The 16,429-nt window shown below is 47.5% G+C and overlaps 1 protein-coding gene across 2 annotated transcripts in view; it reads right to left on the bottom strand.

Annotated features, from left to right (window-relative positions):
* Positions 1 to 16,429, bottom strand: part of WWC1 (WW and C2 domain containing 1) — a 149,628-nt gene that overhangs the window by 75,597 nt on the left and 57,602 nt on the right. The window contains exon 2 of one of the 2 annotated variants that reach the window (XM_059063072.2): positions 300 to 409. In XM_059063072.2, the coding sequence (XP_058919055.1) occupies positions 300 to 409 (110 nt within the window). Of the gene's footprint in view, positions 1 to 299; positions 410 to 16,429 lie in introns of those variants that run through there. The other variant, XM_067032290.1, reaches the window with a different exon arrangement.

Below are 16,429 nucleotides of genomic sequence, written 5' to 3'. Positions count from 1 at the left end.
ACATATGACTGGGAAATTTCTGGAGTGATACACAAGAAATTGATAGCAGTGGTTACCCCTGTAAAATCGGGGAGATGGGTTGTGAGAGGTGGAGTTTTAGATTCTATTTAAAATCCTTCTGAACTGTTATTTATATATGAGCATACATTATCTATCTATATCTACATTGACATCTCTGTCTAACTCTACATGAAACAAAACACAATCTGGCTTCATGAGTCCCTGCTGGTAGCTTTTCCAGACTTGGGGGCTGGGCAGGAGGCAGAGGGGATGGGAAGGGAGGACAGCCAGGAACTTACTGGTATTGTGGTCTATGAAGTAATCTCCAACCTGTGGGTCGTACGCCTCTTCCCATCCCAGCGGCAACTCATCACTAATGCAGTCAGCAAAGGTGAGCGGTTTGGTGTACCTGGCAAGGGAGAGGAGAAACAGATTCCATCAGCCTACGGTCCCCAAGACCCCGCAACACGTAGGTGCTCTCAACCTCCCTGCTCCTCTGCGCTGGCCCACCAGATCCACAAGCCTTGCACTGTGACACCAGCTCTGCTGTCCCCGGGAAGATGAATGAATGCATAACTGGAACAGTAGGATTAGAGCACCTGGGAGGGAGGCGGGGAATCTGCTCAGCTCCCAGCTTTGCCGCAAACTGGGGAGTGATTTGAGCAAGTCACCTGCCTTCTCTGGGCCTCTGTTCCTGCATCTCTTTAAGTGAGGGGGTCACAGGAAAGGGCTCGAGGGTCAAGTCTTACTTCCAGACTCGAACTCCAGCCCTCTCTGGCTGTTCCACCTGCAGCTCACTTGTCCACCACAGCCCCAGACATCCCGCTGGCTCTAGCCCATGTCTGTCCTACCTACTTCCTCTCTGGAAAGCTAGCTTACTGCAGCATCTAGAATAGCAGATGTTCCCTCCTTGTGAGTTTGGCCATATTTCTTTGCTTCCTGGGCCGATTCCCAAATGCCTGAACCCACTACTGTCCTTCCCTGCAAAATCCAGGCCAAACTGATCTTTTAGCAATAACCACCCTCTAAGTCACCACATTGTAGGGAGTGAGGTGGTGGTAATCACCCAGTCTTGGTGGCTAAGTCAGATGGACAGACAGACAAATCACCCAACTAAACAAACAAAGGTTTTTCAAGGCTGGAAAACACCATAAACCCTTGGTCAAGCACTTTAGCCAGCGTGCAGGGAGCTGGGAATCTAGGTACACAAAAGTCAACCTGAGTGGCACCCCCAGACAGCCCCTTTGGTTTTTCCCCATAGCTGTATCTGCCTAAAATACATATTCTAATACTCTCCCTCTCCTGTCTGCTCCCAATCCCCTCCCAATTCTGGAAGCCCGGAAGGCTCTGCTGCAACACTCTTTAGACAGATTGGCAAACTGACGTACCGTGGGACAGGAGGAAAGATGAGTGGGACGGGGTCTAGGATTCCCGATCAAGAACTTCCCTCCAAGCCGTAGAAAATGACTCTCCCATCTTGTGCAATCTCCTTCCCTCTTAAACCCACTCCAAATCAAGCTTAAAGCAAAATATGTGGGGGGAAAAAGAAACACTGAAAGAGCCCCTGGTGGATAGACCTAGTGTGTTCGTGTACCACTATATATCCAGGGTCTGGTAGGCTAAGAAGAGTATCTATTGACTGAAGGAATGGAGAGCCCCAAAGCTTCTGTTAGTCAGTAATTTACTGCTGTATTGTGGGAGACAAAGGATGAGGCAGAGGTGTATATGATATGCAACAGACTAAGCCCTATCCAGTAAGGATTCAATAAGCGTTACTTACCAGCTGTGTGAGTATGGCAACTTACTGTCGCTCTCTGAGCCTCAGTATTTTTATCTGAAATGTGGGGATAATAATAACTGTCCAGGCTGTCAAGTTAAATAAAGTCATGTTTGTAAAAACATTCAGTGCAGAGGCTGGTGCAAATGAACGCTCAAAGAACATTCTTCTCTGCTTCCCAGAAGGGGACACTGAGACTAAGAAAGATTAAATAACATTCTCGGTGTCCATAACAATGACAAAGCCTGGATTTCAAGCAAGGCACTCTGTCTTCAGAGCCCCTGCTGTGAGCCAAAAGGTTCTCTTGAAAGTTGACATCTTCAGTGCATCTCCTGAGCCCCTCACAAAATTACAAGCCACCGTCTTGGAGTAAAAGAAGGAAGAGGCGGGGACGACACAGGTGACTTCCTCGGGTCAGAAGACACTTCATTCAGGAGGCACCTCTGCCAACCTGGATAAAGTTTCTGCAAAGCTGTCTTCAGTCCACTCCACCACCACTCCACCCCAAGCCCTGCCCAGACTTCAGAAACAGAAGACCATGTCCCTCAGTACCTCCTCCTCCTCCTCCTCCTCAAACTACTGTAAATGATTTGTTCCTACTTCCTTATGGAGAATGAAGACCAGTGACCAATAGCCAAATCTCATCCAACATCATTTCATCTAAAACAGCTTTGAAAAGGCCTCTGAAGGAAAATTCCATACAGGGGCCTACTCCTCCACGGCAGGTGACTCTGTTACTGGGGACAGATAAATCTGGGAGGGAACAGCAATGCCTGAGCCAACCACAGTCAGACCTTTGTTTCTGACTCATTCCTCTCCCTGGGCTCAGCCCTGAGAAGCCCCGCCTGCCAGCCTGGCTGGGGAGATGGGAGTCTTGTTAGTTACACTTTGCAACCTAGAAAAATCAAGAAGACAAAGATACATCCCCTCTCCACAGCTCCCTGAATCCCTGTGTGGATCATCACCTTTCAAAATTCTTCCCTGGGGATGAATTAAATGATTTCATCAATGGTGCATCTAAGCAACAGAATCCCCACGACGGGTGCTCAATAAATATCTGTGGAATGGGTGAATACAATAATGAATACCTAAGAACAAAAAATAATGGTGTGTTCTATATTTTGCCAACATGGAAGGATGTTCAACATACTATGAGGAAAAGCAACATCGCTGAACAAGACATATACAATGCAATATTACTCAGCCGTAAAAAGAAACGAAATTGAGTTATTTGTAATGAGGTGGATGGACCTAGAGTCTGTCATACAGAGTGAAGTCAGAAAAAGAAAAACAAATACCATATGCTAACACATATATATGGAATATAAAAAAAAAAAAAAAAAAGGTACTGATGAACCTAGTTGCAGGGCAGGAATAAAGAGATAGACATAGAGAATGGACTTGAGGACATGGGGTGGGAGGGCGAAGCCAGGGCTAAGTGAGAGTAACATCGACATACATACACTACCGAATGTAAAATACTTGGCTGGTGGGAAGCAGCCGCATAGCACAGGGAGATCGGCTTGGTGCTTTTCGACCACCTAGAGGGGTGGGATAGGGAGGTGGGAGGGAGATGCAAGAGGGAGGGGATATGGGGACATGTGTATGCATATGGCTGATTCGCTTTGTTGTGTAACAGAAACTAACACGGTACTGTGAAGCAATTACACTCCAATAAAGATCTATTAAGAAAAAAAGCTACAGGATACTGTTACAGTACATGACATTTTGCCTAAAATGCGTATATGTTTGTAGGAGAGGAGCTGGAAAGATATACATTAAAATGCTATCTTGGTATAGGGATTTTAACATAATTTAACTTTTTCCTTTCTAATCATTTTTTAAACTAGTTTCTCTGTAATATTCCTATATCTGTTGGAATTAAAATATTTAATAATGGCTAAATCTAGGCCTAGAAAACAAGTTACGTCCATATCATGTTCCTTCTCTGGGCCACAGGCACTCTTCCTCTATTTTACCGGTGAGAAAACACACCCAACGTCACGGAGCTGGCAAACACCAGAGGTATAAGCTGAAGCCCCATTGCCTGACTACAGAACCTGAGCTTTGCTAATAAAAACTGACAAGATCAAGGGAGCCTGAGAACAATCTGGAGCACAAAGGAAGCTATGCCCGAGATACAGATGATGAAGCTGGGTGGGGGGGAAATCTGAAGCAGGCAGAAGGCACCCAAGCTGCGTCCTATTTGCAGCTTCAGTAGTCTATATCTTGGTGCAAAGCTACTCAATACACTTGGATAATGCACGACTGCTTCACGAAAAGACAACTGTTTCACAGTTACCATGACAAGGGATTCACTGAGCTCTGTGTGTGAGGATGGGGACTGAGGGAGGAGCGGCAGGTCTAAAACACCCAAAAAGCATCACTTTTCCAGAAAACCATTAACTCCACTGACTGTTCCAGCCTTGGACATCAAGAAGTCAGACCTGAAGTAAATGTTAGATACAAGTATCAGTAATGTACCCGACATTGGATATCCTACCAGGGCTGAGATGCTGATTCCTGCCTGCAGTGAACACAGACATCACGCCCGACAGGGATAAAGAAGAGGGAATCCAGAGGACCCAATGTTAGACGGAGGGGGCAAGAGGAGAAAGGAAGGCTTTGGGTTTGATATTCAGGCTTCCCTTCAAAGCGATCATGGAAAAAAAAACCAGAGGGCTGATATCCAGACTCCCAGAGCTCTTCCATGGGAAAGAGAAAAGCTTCTATTGGAAGACTATGCAACTTACAAGAAATCTGGACAGCGAGATTCTCTCTGGAACAAATGCCAAGAGGGAGATGAATTATTCAGTGTGCAGAGACGTGTCATTCAGAGAATCAGGATGAAGAGAAGCGTTTTTAGCTGCACAAGGATTTAAACACACACACACACACACACACACACACACACACACACACACACACACACACACACGGGCACACACTCCTCTTCCCAGAGAGAGGAACTGTCCGTTTAAACCAGTCTCCCCTGGGAAACTGTGGGTGCTTCTCTGGCCTGCAGTGCTTCCCCTTGGGCAAGTGCCAAGAATGTGAGCTGGGAAGAGATGTCTGCTTTCAGATGCGGCCAGGACTTGGGGACCTGCCTGCAACTCCCAGCCCCCAGCCCCTGTTGAAGCGATTCGCCCCAATCCAGCCCGGTACAGTCCCTTCCTCCAGCCTCCAAGTCCTGGGCTGCTGAAAACCCAGATCGTGAAATCAAATGACCCAAATGCCGGAGGGGTGAGAGGGAAGGAGGGAAGAGCGCCAAAAGAGAACTAGTTCTGCCTCTTCTTAATTACAAATCTCTGAAGGAACACAAACATTCCTGAATGTTTCACAACAGGCTCTCTTGGAAAAAAAAAAGGGGCCCGGATGTGTTGCCTTGGAGACAGGTAGGGTTCTGTGGGATCACCTGTCCAGGAACGCAGGCCCCCTCAGTCCTCTTTCCAGCTCCACATCGCCACGGCTGGCATTCAGTATTCAGACAGCGTGTCTTTTCTAAGGAGGCAGCTCAGGGAAGAAGCAGAAAACCTTTTGCCAAGTCTAACACTGGGTGGTGATTCTCTTGGGACTGAAGAACGCATAACATATCTTTCATGTTCCTGGTGCTTCCCCAGCAATCTGAACGCTTCCCACAGTAACCTCTTTATCGCCGTCCAGCGGGATGCTGGCCCCCCCAGACCGTGCTCTCTCCGAGGGCCAACTGGGCGGGATCGCTTTCTAAGGGGCCCTGCAGACTGCATGCCAAGAACTGTCCAAACTTTCAGCCGAACCTCTCCTCCCAGCCCAGGAACAATGGCCCGGTTCTTCCCGCCCAGGGGTGTTTCACACGCATAGTTTCCATAGCTCAGGATTACACAACTCCTGAGGACACGCCACCACCGGACCTCGGCAGAGCCCCAGGGCTAAGCAGCCCACACCTGCAAGGCTGGGGTGGCCGGAAGAAAGTGCAATCTTTGCAATTCTCCTTCCTCCCTTTAATTCGGTTTGGTGCGAACACCTTCATGCATTCCTTAAACAAATCTGAGGATGAGAAAAAAAATCACCATCTCATAGTTGGTGAGGACGGCTGAGCACATGAACCGCAGCTGAATCGGAGCAAACACCCAGCTACAGAAGTGGACGAGACAGACAGGACCTTGGCCTTACACTCCCCTCGGGGAGACACCCCAACCGGAAAATGAATCCACAGGATCATTTCAGAGACTCATGCTATTCAGAGAAGTACAACAAGGTAGTGGGATTATGTGTAAGGGTTGGGAGAGGCAGGGCGGTCAAGGGAAGCAAGGGAAGCTTCTCGGAGGAGGTGATCCTGGAGAAGAGACCAGATGGTGGAAGCAACAGGAACAGCCAGTACAAAGGCTTTGCGGAGGGATGATGGTGTGAGGAACAGAAAAGAAAGCCGCATATCTTCAAGTTATGAGGGATGGACTGGAGGTAGACTGGGCAGAGGCTGGGCTTCTGGGGCTCTGGGGTCCCCGTTAAGACTTTGAGCACCACCCTAGTGCCGAGCTGCAGAAGGTGACCCAGAGAGGCTCTCTGACTCACCCTCTCCTCAACTCCTTTCTCCCTCCTTTCAATCAGTTCTCCAAGCAACAAGAATTTATTGCGTGGGCTTCCCTGGTGGCACAGTGGTTAAGAATCCGCCTGCCAATGCAGGGGACACGGGTTCGAGCCCTGGTCTGGGAAGATCCCCCATGCCGCGGAGCAACTAAGCGCGTGCGTCACAACTACTGAAGCCCGCGTGCCTAGAGCCCGTGCTCTGTGTAACAAGAGAAGCCACGACAATGAGAAGCCCGCGCACCGCAATGAAGACCCAACGTGGCCAAAAATAAATAAATAAATTTATAAATAAAAATTAAAAAATAAACTCAATCAGTTGTGCATGGACACAACAGCCTGGTCCCACGCCAGACACCATGAGGGCTAAGACACTTGAATAAGCCTTGTTTCTGCCTTCGAGAAGAGAGGGTCTGGCCAGGCAGCCAAGGCTTACACTGACAGAAGGGAGTGGCCCATCCCTGTGACAGTATGTATGGCGGTTCTGCTACCTTAGACTGTGAACCCCGGGCAATGAGAGGATGCAGGGATAGTTAATAAGAGGCTAGGTCAGCTGTACAGATGTGAAAGACCAAGGGGGTGGGAGAAGGGAGAGACTGAGACGATGGGGTGTAGGCGGGGGAGGCTGGAGAAGGAAGTAGTCCAGGGAAGACGGTGGTAGGCTTCACAGTTAATGGGGAGGCAGGGTAGTTGCTACCCACAAAGGCTGCGGAATTGATGCTGGGCTGAAACCCACTCTCTGCTTGTCTACGACCACAGGTGTGTTACTTAACCTTGTTAGGAGTTTCCTTCTCTGTGAAACTTAGAAATTCCAATCTCATAGGGTGTTGCAGGGATTAAAGGAGATAACCCATGTAAAGTGCTTAGCCCAGGGCCTGCCGTGTAATAAGCCCTCAGTAAATGTGGGCTGTTAACAGCTGAGAGACTTCTGTGCTCTGCGCACCGTGAGAATTGTGTCATCTCTCATCTCAAGTTGGTCGGATATGTTAGCTATTATCATATCATCATCATCATCACTGTCCCCATTTTTCAACTCGAGAGACACGAGTGGTGGTAAAAAAAAAAAATCATAAGCTCTAGAGGGGTTGCAATGCAGGCGCCATCACTTACTCACTCTGTCCACTTGGGCGTGAACCCTAACTTGCCGGAACCTGCTTCTCCATCTGTAAAGTGGGGGTGCTCAGAGTGACTGGCTAAAATGAGCTGTGCTTGAGCCCACGGCACACAGGGCTCAACCAACATTACCTGTTCTTATCAATTGGGTTTTATATCCCTTTCCATGATGAGGCAAAATAGTTGTTCATGCTAACAGCCAATAAGCCTTGCACTGTATTCCACCGCCCCCTTTCCTGGAGGACTTGGGACTGCTTAAGCTCTCTGTTTTGGGGGGGAAATTAAACCAGAGAAAGTTAAGAGATGGCAGCTGGATCGGCTTTGGCTCTCAAAATATGTTCTCTGAAGGAGGCATTTACACCAGGAATTTCCAAGTTCTCTTTCCCTCTGACACTTCCTTCCCTCTACTCTCAAAACACCTGTCTCGACATTCTGGTTATTCGACCCCCAGACTTCCTTGCTTCCCTACTTTGGCAGGACTGGTTTATCCAGAAGCTTTCTTGGCCTAGTCACTCCCTCCCATTCCTGGCATTCTCCTATGGGGAGGGAAAGTTCCAGACTGTTTCCCTTACCCCCTTCTAGTCTTTAACTCAGGCTTCCACAAACCAGTGGCTTACCTCCTCCTGCTAAATCTTGCCTTCACTCTGGCCCCCCCCGAACTGAGTTCTTGGGATCACACACCCAAGCCTTGGGCCTGTTCCCTTCCTTCGCCTCCATCCCCATGTCTTTATGCCTACTCATCCCTGGATACCCTCCAGCTCACTGACACAGTGGTGATTCTTCTATTCCTCTGCATCTTACTGGCTGGGATTTAAGATTAAGATTCTGAGAACCAGATCATGGATTAGCCTAGGCATGGCCAACTGACTACTGGGTGGCCAAATTCAGCTTATAGATATGTTTGTCTGTCTACCACAGTGCTGTATGTTAAGAATGGAGCTAGCGTGCCTTTTGAAGGCAGGCACTCTCTAGCTGCACATAGTCGCCACTGCTCTCTAACATCTTTCTCCTGCATCTTGTCTTATCAAGAGGCAGCACAGAGTAGAAATTAGGAGCACAGGGCTTTGGAGCCAGACTCCTTGGGCTTAAATCTCAGCTCTGCCAGTTTCTAGCTCTGTGACCTTGGGCAAGATACTTAAACTCTATTAGGCTCAGTTTTCACACTTGCAGAACAGGAGAAATAATAATACATTGATTGAGCGTGGATTCTGTGCCAGGAACTGTTCCAGGCACTTTACATATGTTAACTCACTTGGACCTCATAACAACGCTTTCAGGTAAGTACCGTTCAAACCCACCTTACAGTGTTCTTTGAGGATTAGATGAGATAATGGATGAAATATCACTTTGGTATATAGTGCGTGCTCAATAAATGTGAGCAACTCATTATTATTTTCATTGCTGTCCAAATGAGGCACCTGATGCAGGGGTATTAAGGAATGTTAAAACTGAGTGTGATATCTGGGATCTGACAAATCAACTCGTTTTATTGGTGAGAAAACTGAAGCACAGAGAGAAAGACTTGCCCAGAGCCACCCAAGGTCCCAGTGGCAAGGCTGAGACTAAAACCTGGGGACCAACCCCAGACCTGCATCACACTCATGACACCAAGAGATCAAGTCAGCCCTGGTGCTAAGTTCAGCTCCATCTGAGATACAGCAATCATCTGAACAGCCTTCAAGAAATAGTTATTGATAGTACTGTCCTGGGCTAACTAACCCTGTTATACTGGAAGGAGAATTATCACTGGGCCAGAACCCATATGAAACTATGAAGTTCCCATTCATGGATAGACAAGGTTGGGAGATGGGCCCTTCGTTTTGCTTGTTCCCTTGTTGGAGGGTAATTCTCTTAAAGCCCAGTACCACAGCAGAACAGAGCACTGGGTATACATGTTGGCCCTCCACCCAGCTCCATTCTCATTCCCAAAGGGAATTCCCAAAGGGCCAACAGAACCAAATGGGACTCCCAGTTCCATCTTTCTTAACTGTGTAATCTGAGCCATTCCTTCCCCAGATCTAAGCCTCAGTTTCCCCATAGGTATAAAGCAGTCAAGAAAGCCTGCCTCACAGGGCTCTGGTAGCATTGAACGAATTAGTACAGGGGAACAGCTCAATAGAGCCCTTGGCATGTGGCGCTGGGAAGACATGCAGAGCTCCTCCTTTTCGTATTTATGACCCTGAGGGCACTCAACCCCCAGCTTTGCTCCTTTCCAGTCCCAAGAGCTGGGTTTCCAAGGGGTCCTCCCAGGCGCTGGGCTGTCCAGGAGCTTCCAGCTTGATGGACAGAGGCCAAAGCTACCCTTCCCTGGAATCTGGCCATTCCTGTTCCTTGAGCTCTGACCCTCACCTAGCCACGCAGCCTGAGGAGCTGATCCTTCTGGAAATGGAACTGGCCATGAAGGCTTCTCTGGGATCCTGAATTGTGGCTCCTTCCATGACAACACGGTTTAGGGAGAGCATTGGAAGGGGAGTGACGAGATCTGGGTTTGAATCCTGATGTTGCCACCAGATGAACCAGGCCCTTGGGCAAGGCATCCACCCTCTCTGGGCTTCCCATCTGTAAAATGAGGGAGCTGAGATGTAACATTTCTATGGCTCCCTTTGCAGCTTCAGCATTCACAAGTCTTCTATCTTGCCGGTCCCCAGAATCAAGGGCATTGTGAGGCTGCAATGAAACAATACATCTTTTGCTGAAGGTCAGTATAGTACTAGGCACTGGACCATATGCTCTATGTGAAATAAATCATGTCCTTTACCTTCACAACATTTCTGCGAGGCAGATACAGCCACCCTCATTTCACCAACAGGAAATTGATGCTTCACAGGAATGCAATAATAATAATAAGAGCTGAATTTCATTGAGTATTTACAAAGTACACAGACTCTGTTTCAACGATTCTGAGCTGCACATTTTAAAATACATTTTAGCATCTCCGAGATTGGGATGTGTGTTAGCACTGCTGACATCTTACGATACTGTCAGCCAGGCTGCGGTCCTGATGGAGCTGTCACCGCCCGTGTGCGCACAGACATCAAAGGTGTCATGGGCTTGGGATAAAATCTCAGAGACAATAGTGGAGCACTTTTAACCCCTAGGAACCAAATGATTGTGGGGAAGGGTGGAGAAGGCAATGAACAGACACGTTTAGCAACATTCCCAAAGCAGGAGTGCAAGGGAGGCTACCACTGCATAATTGCCACACTGGCTGCAGAGCCCAGCACCAGAGCCTTTGAGCTTCTCCGTGGGCCCTATAACAAGGCTGCATCACCAACACTCTTGAAGGCACCAAGGACGACGATATTAAAAGCACAGACATCAGTAATTCTGAGCTAAAAATTGACTCCAAAGAATTGGATTCGGAATGAGAAGATGTATTAGGAACACTGGAGCTTATTTTTGTTTAGGTATTCCTTTTTTTTTTTTTTGTATGTAAAAAAGCGATATATGAGTAACAAAAAAACCCCTAGGTTTGAAAGATTTATTTTGATAAGTATGAAATAAACATTCTAGTTAATTTAAAAACATTGGGTCATGATTTAATTAGTAGCACTTTTCCTTTCTTAGTGGCACATAAAATAATGATGCTTCTTAAAATTAATGTTATGTTGATTTGTACTAACCTTAAGCTAGAAACAATCCAAATGTCCATCAATGGGGAATGGATAGACAAATGTACATCCACACACTGGAATACTACTCAGTAATAAAAAGGAACAAACTATTAACACACACAACAATACAGATGAATCTCAGAAACATACTGGGTAAAAGAAACCAGGGAAGAAAGAGACTGTACTGTATGATTCCATGTATGTAAAATTCTAGAAAAAACAAACCAACCTTAAGGACAGAAAGCAGATCAGTAGTTGCCTGGGGATGAACAGAGGGAGAGGGGGATATAAAACGGCACAAAGAAAGTTTCGGGGGTGATGGGAATGTTTGTTATATTGATTATGAAGATAGGTTCATAGATGTCTACGTGTATGTCAAAATGCATCAAATTGCACTCTTTAAATACATACAAGTTAGTGTGCTTCAGTAATTCCTCAATACAGTTGTAAGGAAAAAATAAAGGAAAACCCCATATTCAATACTATATGATATTAACTTATTTAAAATAATCTAAGTACTACTATTAGTTCCATTTTACGGATGTGGAAACTGAGACATAGAGAGGCAAGCGGATACATCCTGGGACACTCAGTTTGTCAGGAGGCAAATCCAACTGGCTTCAATTTTCAGCTCTGCCACTGAGTAACTATAGCCGAGTCCCTTCCTCACCCTGGACCACTGTTTCCCCGTTCCCACCATAAGAAGATGACACAGCGATCGCTAAAGGACTTTTCAGTACTGAGTTTCTAAGACTGTGTCCTAACGAATTGTCCAAGGTCACACAGCCACAGAGGAATGGATCCTCCTGGCACTCAGGTTTCCTAACACTCCCTAGTCTCCCTGGCCCATATGCACTCGTTCTCTGAACACCCCTTCTGACTTCCCCTTATTGTATACAGCAGTGGTCCTCGGCCCTAAGCTGCATCAGAATCCCCTGGAGGGCTTGGTAACTCACAGAGAGCTGTGACCCACTCCCAGAGTTTCTGATTCTGGGCTGCACTGAGAATTTACATTTCCCACAAACTCCCAGGTGATGCCAATGCTGCTATGTATGGTCCCAGCACCATACTTAGGACGACTGGTGTATAACATCCCCTGTTTAATAACTGCAGGAACTTTAAAAGCGGTATCGAACCTTGTGTTTGAGAAATCCCCCCGCCTTCTCCTTCTTTATCAAAGCTTTCTGCCTCTCATCCCATCCCAGGGCCTGGTCACAGCCCCCCAGCCTCCCTCTGAGCACAGTCTTGCAAGCATCTGTATCAGCCCTTTCCTAGAGTGTTTGCTGAGTACCTGTCCCACACAATGTCTTGCCTGAGGTTACACAGCCAGTGAGCACACAGTAGCACATGGACCTGATTCCGGAACGCAGCTTCTCAACCCCTCTGCTCCTCTGCACTTAGTAGATCCTCAGTGAGCATCACTTTCCGTCCTCCCACATTAAACCAACCCTCTACCCTCTGCATCCATTTGCAGACAGAAGGCCAAGCAGAGCTGGGGGGTGGGGGGTGAGGGGGGGCGGTAATTGATGGCACCCTGGCCTACTGGCTCTACAGGTGCCCCTGTTCTGCAGGTGTGGGACTAGAGCACAAAGCCCACTGGCCCCATCTCCGCAACCACCAAGGGTGTCCTGGGTGCCCTTTGTGTCTTCAGATTCACACCTGTCACCTCATGCTGTAACCCACACGGCTTCTATCCGCCCAGGCCCTCCACACTCTACATCCTGCTACCTCTGGCTGCCCTTATATTTATATATAAGGGGCTCCAAATGCCTGGCTTCCAACCAGCCCCCTTCTCCAGGTCATTCCACCAGGACCACCAGCAGAAGCCCTTTCAAAGCTGAGCCACGGCACTTCACACTACAGGCATCCTGCCAGAGCTCCAGGGGGGACACGGCACTGGACCCCCTACTATTCTACGGGCTACATAGGCAGGGCAGCCCCCAGGTTGCCTGCCCAGGCACGTAGGGCCCTCCTAATAACCTTTCCTAGATGCTCTGGCTGGCATGTGTAGGAAAGCACAAGGAAGCACGGCCTGGCCATGTCTGAGAATCTCAAAATCTGTAGATGCCCAAGTGTTTGCCGATTGCATCACGGTGGGCCGACTGATCTAGCCCAGAAGCTCGCCTTGCCTGTCCATGTGACCGCTATTTCTTTATTCTCCAAGACCACAGAGGCCTACAGTGACTGATTACAAAGGAGCTCTGCACAGGTGAAAAAAAAATGGTTTTTACCTCTGAAAAGTACAACTTTAAGGGTTTATTTTCCCTCCCATTATTTCTTTTTAAAGAAGAAAACAGACCATCGTTCCCCAAAGGGAAGACCTACCTGCGAGTCAATGTTAAACACCAAAGTGTTCTGAGCCGAAGGCGGCTGAATTAAAGTCAGCAGCGAAACAAATAAGCAATTAAAACAGCTATTTGGGGAAGCCCTGGAAAGCAGCAGATACAATGTGAATTATTCATTCAGGCTGCCAGGATGACTTCTGGGCATTGTCCTCTGTGCCTCTGTTCTCTTGCTCTTGTGCATTCAGCCGTTCAAGCACAGAGAGGGGACACAATACCCTGGCCCTGGGACATGGGTGCTGAGCGAGTGTGCGCAAACACACAAACACACACACACACACACACACTCCACAAGGAGGCCAGGTGGCTACTCCAGATGGTGAGCCACATGGAAGAGAAACCCACAGGTTGGCGGACGCCTTCAGCTCCCGTGCCAGGGGAGAATATATGAATTTCCAATGGGCCCAAGAGGTATGCGTGTGTGTATGTGTGGTGTGTGTGGTCACACAAGCGCTGACGGTATGGGGGGGTGGGTCACAGGAAATCACCTGTGCAGTGCAAGAGAGAATATAAATAGTGTTTCTAATACTCCACAAGCTTCCTAGATGCTCTGGGATTGATCTGGAGGGCTTAACAGGCAATGGGTGGGATCTGGACAATTAGCTGAATCCCACACTGAGCCCACCCAAAGCCTAGATATAAAGGATGAGCCCCCCCTCACACCCTCCCCAGGCTTGATGGAAGGGCTCTATCTGTGCTCTGAAGCCATGAGCCCCTCCTGCTGCCTGATCATAGGAGCAGCATTGTGATGTCATATCTTATACCCATCCAGGTGACCCTGGACAAGTCCCTTCCCCTCTGTGGGCCTCAGTTTCCCCATCAATGAAACCAGGGGGATGGACTCCATCTCAACGCCATCCTTCCAGGTCTGGCATTACATGGTACCATTTTGTCATGACAATCTAGCATCTTGGAGGTGACTTGCATGCTCCTGTTTTGACCCAGAGTTAAAACCTTTAGCGAGGGCTTCCCTGGTGGCACAGTGGTTGGGAGTCCGCCTGCCGATGCAGGGGACATGGGTTTGTGTCCCGGTCCGGGAGGATCCCGCGTGCCGCAGAGCAGCTGGGCCCGTGGGCCATGGCGGCGGAGCCTGTGCGTCCGGAGCCTGTGCTCCGCGGCGGGAGAGGCCCGTGTATCACACACACAAAAAACAACCCTTTAGCGAATAACAACACTAACACACAGCACTTTAAGTGAACTAATTGTCGTTAAATTCTCATAGCAATCCAGTTAGGTGGTTCCCATTACGATCCCATGGTACCCAAGAGTAAATGGGGCCTTAGAGAGAGATGTTAAGTTGACCAACGTCGCTCGGCTATTAAGAGGTAGACTGAGGATTTGAATTCAGGTCTTGACTATTCCACGGAAAGTGAACGGAGATGGTGAGTCTACATAATTGGGAGGCCGGAAGAGGTAATTTTTTAAATACCGTGGAATTGAAAACTATCCCCTGTGGTTTTAAACTATAAAGTCTGTTAAGAAGGGAAAATTAGGGGGCTATTTTTGCTCTGGCTACAAATATTAGGGATGAACATTAGGAATGTTTATTAGGAACGCTGTGGGTGAGGCTGTGAGAGCTGGGGAAGATAAAGAGAAGAAGAAGGTGTGCTTTAGCCAAACTGAAAGAGATGTTCGCTCTCGGCGCCCAACTCAGGAGCAGAAGTCACAGCTGACAAAGGACAGGAGCAGTCAGAGAAGCACCTGGTTCCTATAAGAGAAGGGGCCTCAAGAACTTAATCCACTTCCTTGAAGACAAATGCATCCGCGACTTGCTGCTGTTCTGACCCTATGCGGGTGGGAAGATTTGTACGCAAAGAGGTTCAAGGCAACATTATTTACCATGGGAAGAAAAAAATGGGTACAGCCTCAGTATCTGCAGGGAATGAATAGTTGGTAAATTATGGTTATAATCATTTGATGCAACTGTTTGAAATGGATGCTCAGGAAGCATTCTGAATGACAGAAGGGAGAATGTTTATATTACAGAATTGAAAAGAAATTGAAAAAGCAGGTTAGAAAACTGTGCATGCAGCATAATCTTACCTGCCTGCAAGTAAAATGACTGTAAGGAAAAATGTCAAAATGTTGACAGCGTTTGCTGTTTCACTGTTGGGGATGAGGTTCAGGTTTGTTTGTTCGTTTGTTTTTGCTGCTCTCATAACCAGAAATAAGACAAAAACCCCTAAAAATACCAAGTACATTTTTCAGTCCTTCTATCCACAACCTCTTACTCCCCCCTTCATAAAAAAGTCATTCGAAAATGAATCTTAATTTTCCTCTTATAGAAAAATTCAGAGTCTAGGAAAGCATTAAAATATTGAAAGAAAACAAGCATAAACAGCAGTTACATGATTCCTGCATAGAATTGGGGCCACGAAGCAGTGTGGAGGCCAGTGAGAACCCCAGCATGGCCCTGGTCCAGCTGCCAGGAGAGGAACAGAGGCAGCCCTCCTGGGTCTCCTCCCTAATGTCTGAGACCCCAGAAGAGACACGCTTGGGAGTTTGTCTAGAGATTGATGTGATGGGCCCTGAGGAGATGTGAAAATCATTACAGTAAGTGCCCTACATACGAACCTTCAAGTTGTGAACTTTCAAAGATGCAAATGTATGTTCACATGTCCAATCACGTAAGTTAGGTCACGTGTCTGGCGTACATTGTCACGTGCGTGCATCCTCTACAAGTGGTTGTGCTTTTGTGTACTTTACTGTACAATACTGTAGAGAGTACAGTATCTTTATAGATAAAACTGAATCCAGGCAGGAACCAGAACCTGTGCCATCAACATCAGGCATGCGTGAAACTGCAGCTTGCCCTCCATCTCCTGTTGCTGACGATCCTTCAGCTCTACCATCCCCCACCTCCTCTCCCTGCTCCCGTCAGTAACTCTTCTTGCCTGTTCACTGGATGCCAGCCCCTGGATGCCAGCTGTTGTACTGTACTTTTCAAGGTATGGTAAGATTAAAAATGTTTTATTTTTTTGTTTTTTATGTATTATTTGTGTGAAAAGTATTATAAGCCT

This window comes from Kogia breviceps, chromosome 4 (assembly GCF_026419965.1).
Source record: "Kogia breviceps isolate mKogBre1 chromosome 4, mKogBre1 haplotype 1, whole genome shotgun sequence".
Classification (NCBI taxonomy): Eukaryota; Metazoa; Chordata; class Mammalia; order Artiodactyla; family Physeteridae; genus Kogia; species Kogia breviceps.
Note: the sequence above shows the minus strand (reverse complement) of the source record. Positions and strands in the feature narration are given on the sequence as shown.